The sequence below is a fragment of the Protopterus annectens genome, chromosome 8.part0, assembly GCF_019279795.1.
Source record: "Protopterus annectens isolate FY-2018-M chromosome 8.part0, PAN1.0, whole genome shotgun sequence".
Lineage (NCBI taxonomy): Eukaryota > Metazoa > Chordata > Ceratodontiformes > Protopteridae > Protopterus > Protopterus annectens.
This window is the reverse complement of record NC_056741.1, coordinates 1798556725-1798568980: the sequence shown is the minus strand read 5'-3', so window position 1 is coordinate 1798568980 and position 12256 is coordinate 1798556725. Positions and strand designations below refer to the sequence as shown.

The following is a 12256-nucleotide window of genomic DNA, read 5'->3' as shown; positions in this document are numbered from 1 at the left end:
GTGTAGAGTGAGAGACAGTATCAAAGGCCTTTGAAAGATCAAGGAGTAGACAGATGAGAAAGTTATTGTCCCTTGCTTCAGCTGGTTGAGTAAAGGAGAGTAATGCAGTGGCTGTGCTATGTTGTGGTCTAAAGCCATGTTTGGTAGGAGTAAGGAAATTGTTAAGAAGGTGTTCGATTAACTGAGCATGGATGCACTTTTCTAAAATTTTAGAAAGAGGGGACAGGATAACGATAGGTCTAGAGTTAGAGGGATCAGTAGAGCTGCTGCCTTTGTGAAGAGGGATTGTATAAAAGGATTTCCAGATATCAGGGACAAGGGCCTCAGAGATGGAATGTTTAGTAAGTATAGTGACAAGGTAGGTACAGCTGTTTTTAGGAAGTGGGAGGGTAGTTGGTCTGCAGAGGGGGAGCAGGGCTTATGTTTTTTAGAAGAGATTTAATAGTGGTAATTGGGACTGGTTGGAAAGAAAATGTATTGGCAAGAGTTTTCTTAAGAGGTAATAGAGGGGTTAGGTGAGATGTACTATTTTATGTGAGCTTTTGGATAGTTTCTATGAAATGCTTGTTGAGGAGAGTGGTAGTGTTGTGCGGAAAGGGTTTAGGAGTAGTGGGTTTACCTGGGTGGAGCAGGTTGTTGATGGAGGTCCAGAATTTTTTGGGCATTTTTCTGAGGCCTGTGTTGGTTAGAGGAAAAGTAAGCTCTCTTATCTTTGATGACTAGGTTTTTTTTGTCTGGTTTCTGTGCTGTTTGTATGTCTGACGTAAGGGAGGGGATTTATTTTTAACCCCGGATTTCTAGGTGCTATCTGTTTTGTGCATGATCAATCGGGTTTGTTTTGTAAGCCAGGGGGCATAGTTGGATTTAATTCACATTTTTCTAGAAGGGGCAGTAGAATCAAGAGTGTCAAGGAAAATCTTATTGAAGGACTTTACAGCCTCATTGAGAGGGAGGTGGTATAGGAAGGATGAACTGATGCCAGATAGTTTAAAGTGTCTGGGTCAAAGTGGGTGAGGTTCTGGAATATTCTGTAACTATGGTCTTTGGGAAGATGTTGGGTGAATCTATGAATAATGGCCGGGGAGTGATCACTTAGAGTTTGGAAGTATGCCGGGGTTATGGTAATGGTTGGGAGCTGAGGTAAGAATCCAGTCAAGGATAGGTCCAGAGGAGGGGGTTTTATTAGTTCTAGTGGGGGTAGAAATGTGCTGCTGAAATCCATTGTGGCTGAGACTGTAGGTAGGGGAAGAGGGGGACAGTTTAGACCAGTCTATGATGTTCTTCGTGTTTCACTGTTGCAGTCATTACATTTGGGTAATCTGGTGCATGTTGCCCTCAGTCAGCCTGATTAACAAAGTCTTGGGTCCTGCGTTGGATGCTGTCCCTTCTTCCGTGACGTCAGGTCGTCAGGGGTATAAAACATGCAGCCGAAGTCTTCAACTAAAAAGCTAAGTACCCCGTTGGGGAAACTTTTTCTTGCTCCTTACCAATGTCAGTAAAAGTTAATAATTGCATTACTTGTGGGAAGCAAATACCTCAAAAGGATTTTCATTTGTAATGTATTCCTTGCTTAGGCCCTGACCACAACGTACCTTGCTGTCAGTTCTGTGCTTTATTTAATCAATGCACTATCAAACATCTGTACTTTTTTGCTTCTAAATACTTTGGCTCATGCTTTATTTATCCAGAAATGTCATTGGTTAGCAATCTGACTACTGGAATACCTAAGAAAAGCAAAGAAAAAGACAGAGACAGGCAGTTGAGGTCCAAAACTGCCGACAACGCTTCTCCTAAGCCAGTCGCCAGTTCGCTGGTACTCAGTGAGGCGCTTTCGCAGCCCCTGATACCCGCTACTTCTGATTCGCAGGCCTCTACTGAGACCCATTTGGAGTCAGGTATGCCGCGAGATGCTTCAATTATGGAACCCACGGATGTCTCTACCTTGGATGGGTCCGGAGCCGCTGTGCAGGCACTGGCTTCTGAGGGTGTTTTCAGGCCTCCAGATTTGTATATTAGACCAACGCCATCTTCAAAACTAAGGCCAAAATCTCGACCTATGCCTAAAAAAACAATGCCTGGGCCACATGTGTAGGCCCCTATGCCTAAGAAACAAATGATCAAAATGACTGAAGATTTAATTACTCTGATCAGGGGTAGCCAACCTCCCCCCCCCCCCCTTCTAAAAGGCCTAGGCAAAATGTTGATTATGAATCTTCTGAACAGGATTCTATTTCTTCTGACTCTTCTAATGAACAGGAATTGTCTATACCTACTTATGAGGACTCTGATGCAGAAGATTCCATTCCTTCTGCTTCTCCCCCTGAGGATTTTTCCTTTGGGGAAACTTTGCATACTTTATGGGATCATTTCCACTGGGAAAGTCAGGATTTTTCTGAATCTAAAAAGAGTCTTAGGGATTTTCTTCTTCTTCCTCAGCATAGGCCTTTGGCTGTACCTCCTGTTCTAGACATTGTTAGTGATGTTTTTTCAGAATCTAGTATGGCTCCTGATTCTCTGCCTCTGGCTCCTTGTAAGCCAGACAGATACTACAGGGTTCCTGACTCCCACAAATTCCTTTTCAAAAATCCTCTTGCAGATCCTGAAACCATTTCTCAGGGTCCCAAGGGCATTAAGGCTTCTACTGCTAAAAATCCTACCCCTTCTGATAGAGATTCCAGGCCGCTGGATAGATGGGGTAAGAAGGTTTACACTTGTGCAACCCTGGCAATCAGGGCTTTAAACTGTCAATTTCATATGCTAAAATATCAGCAGCATATCATGGGACTGCTTAAACAGAAAATGATATTGATTTCTAATTGTGTGGAAAATAAAGATTTGCAGGATTTATTGCATTCAGCTGAACAAGTTGGAAAACCTACTTTGCAATGTGGGTTTGATTCTTTGGAGGCCTCTTGCAGGGCTGCTGTTCCTGGGTCTGTGCTAAGAAGGCATGCTTTGCTCAAAGAGCAAAATCTGCCTGACCATGTTAAAGCAAAATTGTTTGATGCTCCTTTACATCAGTACCGTCTCTTTGGTAATAAGGCTGAAGAAGTTCTAAAAAAGATGGAAGATAAAGCTAAATCTATGCAAACTGTGAAAGATTTCTTACAAGTACAACCTCCAAGATTTAGTAGACACTGGCCTACTAAGAACTGTTCCTTTCCAGTTCCTTCGAGAGCCACTAGAGTCAAACCCAGACATTCCAAAGGCACCAGGTTTCAGTCACAAGGGACTTTCAGAACAAAACAATGGGGTGCCTCCTCTTCCAAATCTGAAAACAACAAGACACTTCCCTATGGTAAGCAGTCTCAATAACTTCCCTTTACATTTACCAAGCACTTACCTTTTAGCCACCCCTTTGGGGGGAAACTGGCTCTTCATGCAAAAAACTGGCAACTTATAACCCAGGACAAATGAGTTTTAAATATAGTATCCCAGGGATATAGATTTCATTTCCACACAATGCCAATTCCAAACGGATGGCCAGACCTGACCCCAAATCAGTGGTCAGAAGCCCAGAAACAAGTACTTTCCCTCATGAGCATGGGGGCTATTCAGCTAGTACCAGAAGAGGAAAAGGGACAAGGTTTCTATTCAAGACTTTTCCTGGTACCCAGAAAAGACAAATCTTGGGTCCAATTCTGGACTTATCTACTCTAAACACCTTTCTGGACATCCCGAAATTCAAGATGCTGACTCTTCACCAGTTACTTCCTATGCTAGGCAAAGATGTCTGGTTGGCAACTCTAGATTTAAGAGGCTTACCTGCATATCCCAATCAGGAAATCTTGCAGAAGATACCTCCGCTTCAAAGCAGGCTTCTTGCATTACCAGTTCTCTGCACTGCCTTTTGGCTTATCTACTGTGCCCAGGGTCTTTACAAAGTGAATTGCTTCAGTAATTGCTTTTTGCAGGCAAAGAAATATTCAGCTATATCCATACCTGTACGATTGTCTTAATTCAGGCAGAAAACAAGGACATTCTTCTAAAACATCTGGCGTTTGTAAAAAGGGTTCTAACTTGTCTAGGGTACACTATAAATGAAAAGAAATCACAACTGGTACCTGCTCAAAAAATTACATTCCTGGGTGCAAACTTGAATACAGCTGCCCAGATGGCTTTCCTTACACCAGAGAAGCAAATTCATTTGATGACTTACTTCAAACAGGTGGCCACAAAAACCCTGCTTTCTGCAAGGCAAATACTGCAAGCCTTGGGTTTCATGGCCTCCTGCATTCTACTAATTCCATATGCAAGACTGCATATGAGGAAGCCAGTGGTATTTAAAAAGTCTGTGGAGTCAGTATTGCCACAGCCTGGAAATAATGATTCCTATCATACCTTGCCTGCAACTAGAGTTCCTATGGTGGGCAGAGGACTGCCACCAAAACAAGGGACTGCCATTCACACCACCCCCTGCCACCCAAACCCTAACTACAGATGCATCAGACTATGCTTGGGGGGCTCATTTGGCAGGGAAGTGCATTCAGGGCAAATGGAGCCCAAATCAAATGCACCTTCATATCAGTCAAAAAGAAATGCTAGCTGTACAGAATGCACTGACAACCTTCAAGGACTACCTTCATCCAGGACAGTTAATGATAAAGACAGATGACACCACAGTTATGTGGTACATAAACAAGCAGGGGGGTACACTCTCCTACCCCCTTTGCAGACTAGCCATGGCATTGTGGAACATGGCCTTGACCTTTAAAATACAACTACAAGCTCAATTCCTGCCAGGAAAGCTGAATACTCTGGCAGACGAACTAAGCAGAAATCTCATGGACCCACATGAATGGAAACTGGAACCACGGATTTTCAAAATGTTGACACACAAATGGGGGAGCCCAGAGATAGATCTTTTTGCCTCACCCCAGAACTATCAGTTGGACAAATTTTGCACAAGAACTCATCACAAAAAAGCCTGGAAAGTGGATGCTCTATCCTTCAGCTGGAAAAACCTATCAGTCTGTGCCTTTCCCCCTCTGCCTCTGCTCTCCAAAGTTCTACTAAACGTCAAACAGGACAAACCAAAAATTATTTTGATTGCTCCAGACTGGCCTCGCCAGCACTGGTACCCACTCCTGCGCAATGTGTCTCACCTTCCACCGTGGTACCTGCCTCAGACACCTTACTTACTGTCTCAGCAGAACAACCAAACTCTGCACACTCTTGCAGCGTGGCTAATCACCTAAATTCACCCTTAGCATCCCTCAGTAAACCTGCGATGGATGTAATTTTGAAGGCGAGAAGACCTAGTACTAGAAAATCTTATGCGGACAAATGGAAGAGATTCTGTGCCTGGAATCAATCTCAAGGGATAAGCACAGCAGTGCCCAACATTCCCCAGATTTTGTAATACTTAACTGAGATGCTTCACAAGGGCCTCTCCTTTTCTTCCATAAAAATCCATGCCTCAGCCATTTCAGCTCATTACAACACAGAACTTCCCCTCTTCTCTCATCCTCTGCTAAAGCAGTATCTCAGAGGGGCCAAAAACTTAAGACCACCCAGGAGAGCTCCAACCCCTGCCTGGGACCTTAATTTTTTATTGGAGAAACTCACTCTCCCTCCTTTCAAGCCAGCTGCTACTGCAGACATAAAATTTCTCTCCTGGAAAACCGCTTTCCTTTTAGCAGTCACTTCAGCTAGAAGGATTTCCAAATTACAGGCTCTTATGGCAGTGGAGCCTTTCATCATTTTTCATGCGGACAGGGTTTCTCTCAGAACCAATCCATCCTTCATGCCTAAGGTGGTATCCAGTGTGGCTCTTAATCAGACCATTCATTTGCCAACTTTCTTTCCCAATCCACAGAACAAGGGGGAGTGGATTCTGCATTCATTGGATGTACACAGACAACTTAGATTTTACTTAGGACTAAATCTCAAAAAAAATCTGAACAACTGCTGGTGGCATTTGCTGCAGGGGCAGAGGGAAAGGCTATTTCAAAGCAAACCATTTCCAAATGGATAAGCCATTGTATTTGTTTCTGCTATATGCACCATGGAAAAGCTATCCCCCAGGGGAGCAGATCTCATTCCACCAGGGCTGCATCTACTTCAGCAGCCTTTCTCAGAGGTGTTCCTACCAGGGACATTCTAGAAGCTGCTACCTGGAGCTCAGTCCATACTTTCACCAAAAATTACCATTTTTCTCTAAATCCAGAGCTGGCTTTGCCACTGCTGTCCTGCAGGGCCTTATAGCTGGACCTTAAGCTGTATAATTCCCTCCACCCAACCATAGCTTTGGGAATCTACCCAAATGTAATGACTGCAACAGTGAAACACGAAGAACAAAGTACAGTTGTGTACACTTAGCATAAATGTAGATGTTCGAGTGTATTCACTGTTGCAGTCCTGGTTACCCTCCCTCCAGCCCCCTATTTTTCTCTGGCTATACCTCTACTTTCTTTCACTGTGCTTAAAAGCCCTTTTGGCGTATTTGCTTTTGATTGGAGGTATATTTTTGTGTTTTTATTTGCTCCCCATTTGGGGGGCACCTGACATCTGGGGCAAGAAAAACTAATGTAATGGCGTCGGCTGCATGTTTTATACCCCTGACTACCTGACGTCACAGAAGAAGGGACAGCATCTGACGCAGGACCGAAGACTTTGTTAATCAGGCTGACTGATTGCAACCTGCCAGCAGATTACCCAAATGTGATGACTGCAACAGTGAATACACTCGAACATCTACATTTATGATAAGTGTACACAACTGTACTTTAACGTCTCCAAGTATGATGGTTTCATAGGGGACACATTGAGAAAGTTCTGTAGGATGGAAATATTATTGCCAGGGGGAATGTATATAGAGACTATGGCAAACTTTTAGTGTAAGTGTAGGTGACAGCTTACAATAAGAATTTCTGCAGGTGAGAAAGAAGGAACAGAGGTGGAGAGAGGGGACAGGTTTAGTAGTTCAGAGCAGATGATAGCAATCCCCCTCCTAGTTTAATGGTTCTATCTGAGTGAAAGATACTGTAGCCTGGAGGTAAGATTTCAGAGTTGAGGATGTGAGGTTTAAGCCAGGTTTCTCCTAGGATTAGGATGCGGGGAGATGTGTTAGAAATCCAAGAGTGCAGTTCTGTTATTTTATTTACTATGTTTTGAATATTTAGTGAGAAGATTTTTAGTGATTTAGATGGGGGAGTGTTGTTAGGAGGGTATAGGTGGGTGGAGAGGTTAGTGTTGAGGTATTGTGCAAGCAAGGGGTGGATGTCCCCATCCAAGAGGTGTGTGTCAATGAACATGAGAATATAGAAGCATAGGTTCAGAGTAGGATATCTAGGTTTCCGACTAGTGGGGAGAGATGAGCTAGAAAAAATGGTAATTTTGAAGAGGTCAGATGGTGAGGTGGGGAGGAGTGATGATGAGACTAAATATGGGTGACAGAGTGGGTGTTGAGAGTATGAGGGAGGGTGGGAGAGAGGGGTTGAAGGGAAAGTGAAGTATGTTAGGAGGTTATTGAGAGGAAGAAGAGAAAGGAGACAGAGAGTTAGAGGTGCCACATGATGGGAGATAGAGTAGCGAGAGGGAGGGAGGGAATGAGTAGTAGATATGGCTGATATGTAGTGATAAAGGGTACGAGAGTGGGATGGGATGGTTCAAGATGAGAGTAGGAGTATAAGATAGGGAATGGATGGGACTAGGAAGGGGAAGGGGTAGCTAATGCGGCTATAGGGGAGGAGAGTGTAGATGGCATGGTTGTCAAGGAGAAAAGGTGTTAGAGTGGCTGATTGGGTGGAGGAAAATGAAGGGGTGTGGTGTAGAGTATAAATGTAATGAAAGAAGGGGTGAGTGGGAATGGGCATAGGGTAGGGGAATGGAGCGGGTTAGCCCAGCTGGAAGAGGCACGTGAATCAAGAAAAAACATTCGGGTAGACTGAAATAATGGTAGTTTGCAGGTAAGTTATACAAGCCTTACTGGTATCACAGCTTTTGGGGGGAGAATATGTAATGTTACAAACAGCAGACACTTTTAGTCCTGAGCTTATATTAGTTTCCTTTTGCATCAGATAATAGCTTTTACTAAACTCAGATACATTAGTTGTGCTGAGGGTATCTTAAAGGAGAGTTATGTTAGAAGAACAAGAGAAGGGGGGGGGCTATAAACCAGGACTTGGAGAAAGCTGTGAGATGAGAAAAACAATCAACCAGCTAGCCGAGGTCAGTACCTAAAGGTGTCTGTTTATTTCTGTGAACTCAAAAGCAGATTTAGTAGAACATCTGGGAGGTAGAATATAAAATAAATGCAAAGCTTTGAGAAAATGTATATATTTGTTACAATAAACGGGAGAATAAAATATAAGAATATAAAATAAATGTAATATATAAGATAATTAAAATATAAGAATATATAGTAAATGCAAAGCTTTGGAAAACTGTATATATTTGTTACAGTAAATGGGAGGAAAGGGGGTCCAGTAGTGTGCACAGCAGAAGAATCAGTAGGAGTATCACAGAGAGAAGATTATAATAGACCTACACTGCTCACAGTGTGTTGATAAAAGTAGGACTTACAGCAGCTTTTACTGGTTTGTACGGGGTTCCGCTCTGCGTGTTCTTGTTTGTAGGCAGTTCCTTCGTCTTTTTTTTTGTTTTTGTTGAACTTTTAAATGTGTTTAAAGGACTGTAAGGAAAGAGAGAGAGATGTTAATATGAAGCCAGAAAAGGAGGTAGGTGAAGTAAAAGTGGGAATAAGAGACAGACAAAGAATTCTCTGAAGGTTGTGGTCAGCCAGGACATTATGTTATCAGAGCCTGTTGTATAAGGCAGACATGGCTTTGGATCAGCACTGGTGGCTGAAGAGGGAAGGCTGGAAGTCTGGCAGTTAGTGCTGAGGACTAAAGCTTTAAACCGTTAATGAGCTGCTTCCTGTACCCAGGGTACAGGGTTTGGTTCCTTCCATCTTTATTTTCCTACTGAGCGACTCTGAGCAGACAGCCAGACAGTACTCCTGGATCACCCCTGAAAGGATGCAGCTTGTTCAGTGGATGTATTATATTGTCAACAGGTAATTAAAAAAAATGAGGGAAACTGCCCTATAATAATCATATATACAAGAAACATGAAGGCCTTACTCCAAGTCAGCATTGAACACTTTGCAGAAAGACAGAATAGTATTAGGCTAACACTGCCCTAGTACCCTAGTACCTTTTTAGGTAGTGCCTTGGAAAGCTTTTATAACTTCTGTGCAACCCAGAGCCAGCTTCCCTCAGTTAACATCTTGCCTGTGATGTCGCTAAAACCCCCTTGAGATGCTTCACACCTTCTCTGGTATACTAATAGGTGCATAAAGTACAACCTGCAACCCCAGCTGGCTAACTGTATACACCTGTGTAAATCAGAAGACACTAGTTCCTTCCCCAAATCAGTGTTGTCTGTACAGTTGCAATGAGTTAACTGGATAAGAGTGACACTGATGTGATTAATGCTTAATTAATGCTGTACTCTCTGAAACTTTAATTTCTTCTGTAATGTAGTTTTTCTTCTGTAACTCTACGGTGGATTCCCACAATTAAATGTGTGTAGTGTTACTTGCCCCAGCCTTTCATTTGAACGACAGGATGCAGGAATGCTTGCCTCAGATCAGCAGCAAGATAGAGACAGAGGCATAACAGTCTTATGCCACTGGTTTTTGAATGACATAACTTTTGACCCTTTAGTTATTTTTTTGCACATTCTCCTGGCTATGTATCTAGTAGCGTTCATAGGTTCATAGGTTCTTTGCTTTGTGTGTTCGTTGCCAAGCCAATCACTGGAGAGGTTTTTTTCTGCTGTTGTACAGGGGATTAGGAGTTGCAGGTAATATTTAATATTTGACACCTCGATAAACTAAATTGCAGTCAATGATTTACCGACTGCATGTAAAGTGTGTGAGAAGTCAGAAGCTGCAGTGAAGTAGATGATGTGTTGTGTAATTTCTAAACCTCTCTTCTGCTATTTTATTAGTAGTATTTGCGTTTTTGTGTATTTAACAGTTTTTTTTGTATTTTCTTGTTTTCAGCTGGTGGGCACTTGTTTCTTACGGCGCAGTTCTGGTCACACTGGGTGCCTTCATTTTTGGGCAGAGCACTGTGAACTCGATCTGTGTTGATCTGAAATCCTGAGATACTGACTGCTTTGATATCAACTGACCACAATGCCTTCTGTCCTGACATGGGCCCTTCCGAAAAGAATGAGACTTGGAGGCTGGCAGAACTCAAAAAATGTTACCTCTTAGATTTTAAAGGTTTACTTGAACAAATATATTTTATTTCTTACACCAAGACATTTTCAGCATTTTTGCGATTGAATTTTTAAACTGAAGATGCAATTTATTTGTGGTATAATTTTGCCAGCTTCTTTGTGCCTTGATTGCAAAGTGATGGCCTCATATTGTGATCACCTTTGAGCAGCGGTTGAAACTTTGGATACATGAAAGCCATCTTTATGTTCTTGAGAGTAGAAAACTGTTTTTATACTTGTGATTTGCTCTATGGACAGCTGCTACTCTACTCAGAAAAAAATGAAATACTCTTTCAGAGTGATTATTATTTGAAGATTAAAACTTACACTACCAGAAGGTTACAAGATTACAAAAACTTGTTGGGTTCATCATGACCCAGTTCACTACTTATTAGGTTTTAGTTTAATTCCTTAGGCACTCTCTTCCCTGTTTACTCAGCCTTGTACTCACAAGGGAGGCAGAATGCTTAACACCTGAGTATTGTGCCAGCATACCTCTCAACCTCTTAGGGCAGGAAATCTGGACAGAACTATAAATAAAAGTGGGACAAAGGCCCAAAAATAGGGATCATTTTTAAATATTGCTCTTACAAAATTATAAAGCTGATAGAATAACAGGTTTTGCATTCATATAAATTTTCTGAAGGGTATGAAGTCTGAAACTCAAATGCTTATTATTTTTCTAACTTCACTCTTTAACCATTTGTGACTAATTTGCCAGAAAACCACAGTTTTATGAAAAAACAGACCAAAAATATGAGGCAAAAATCTGGACATTCCGTGAAAATCTGTACAGTTGAGAGATATGTGTGCCAGTAACTACTGTATCTAATACATCAGCAGCTGATGTTTGTTGCATTCAGCAGTATGGCATGCGCAGTGTTTTATCTTAATTTTTTTGTAAAAAAAAGTGGCATTTAATTTGCACATTTTTTTATTACAGTAAAGTACATGAAGTGTAGATTATTATTGAAACTGAATAGAAATGTAGCACAGCTAGAGGCAGATGTTAAATATTTCAAAAAGAAAACTGTAATCATGCCGTTTTGTTAACTTCGGATTTAAGCATTGGGTTTGTGCAATCCTTAAAATGGCATTTTAACTTTCCAGAGTGTAGTTTACATCTATATTGTCTTGCTTCTAGTCCTTGTCTTTTTCTAACATGAGAATTGTTTGTCTCCTTGGGAATATTTCTCCTGATGTTTTGAATGATGATGCATTGTGTAGCTGTAGTTATAGGATGCAGAACCTGCTGCTTCCAGAAAGCAAGAGGGCAGGTAATAACAAACAAGAACTCTTAATCCAGGATCCCAACTGAGAAGCAGAATAATAATACGTCAAGGGTCCCACCATACTTGTTCTGTGTAGAATCTTGAAAGAGGCAATGAAACTGGTATTGGTTTAGGGATCTCCCTGGTGTTTTGAAAAGCACTAGAGATGTGAAGGTCATAATGTGGAATAGCCAGCAGGGGGCACTGTTTGCCTTAATCTATAGCCATCCTTACTGAGGCAATTAAACTTGCTTGAATGTGTTTGTTGGGTGCTGGTAGCGCAGGGTCATTCATATTTTCTAGCCTCGCACCACCATAAGAGGCATTTTGGATTCTTCTTCATTAATGTGTAAGATTCTTAAAGACAGGTTTCTTTTTCCTAATAGCCGAACGTTGGTGCATTGGCTGTTGGTGCTCCTCAGGTGTAATAATCGGGGCTAGCCTTTATAAATAAGGGTAGAGAATACATAATGAATGAGGCATTGCAAATATGATAGAGGATTATTCAGTGTAATTTAATTAATATTCCAAAACAGGAATGATTAGTTGTTCACCAGTTCGTGCTTGTTGTAAACTGAACTATACCCACAGGAAAAAAGAAAACTGTAACTCACAATCCTGAAAGCTATGTCAAAGTCACCAAGTGTAGATATGTTAAAAAAAAAATCATAACACTAAGTTAAGAAACTAAACTGAACTATCTTGATAGCATAACATTTTTTTTCATCCACTTCTGCCCCAAAGCCAAAAAA

The 12256-nt window shown here is 41.6% G+C and overlaps 1 protein-coding gene across 2 annotated transcripts in view; it reads left to right on the top strand.

Annotated features, from left to right (window-relative positions):
• The window catches only part of SLC38A7 (solute carrier family 38 member 7), a 456284-nt gene extending 445449 nt beyond the window's left edge, over window positions 1–10835 (top strand). For both annotated transcript variants that reach the window (XM_044081294.1, XM_044081293.1), the window contains exon 12: window positions 10013–10835. In XM_044081294.1, the coding sequence (XP_043937229.1) occupies window positions 10013–10115 (103 nt within the window). In that variant the 3' untranslated portion in view covers window positions 10116–10835. The remainder of the gene's footprint in view (window positions 1–10012) is intronic.
• The last annotated feature ends 1421 nt before the right edge of the window (window positions 10836–12256 follow it).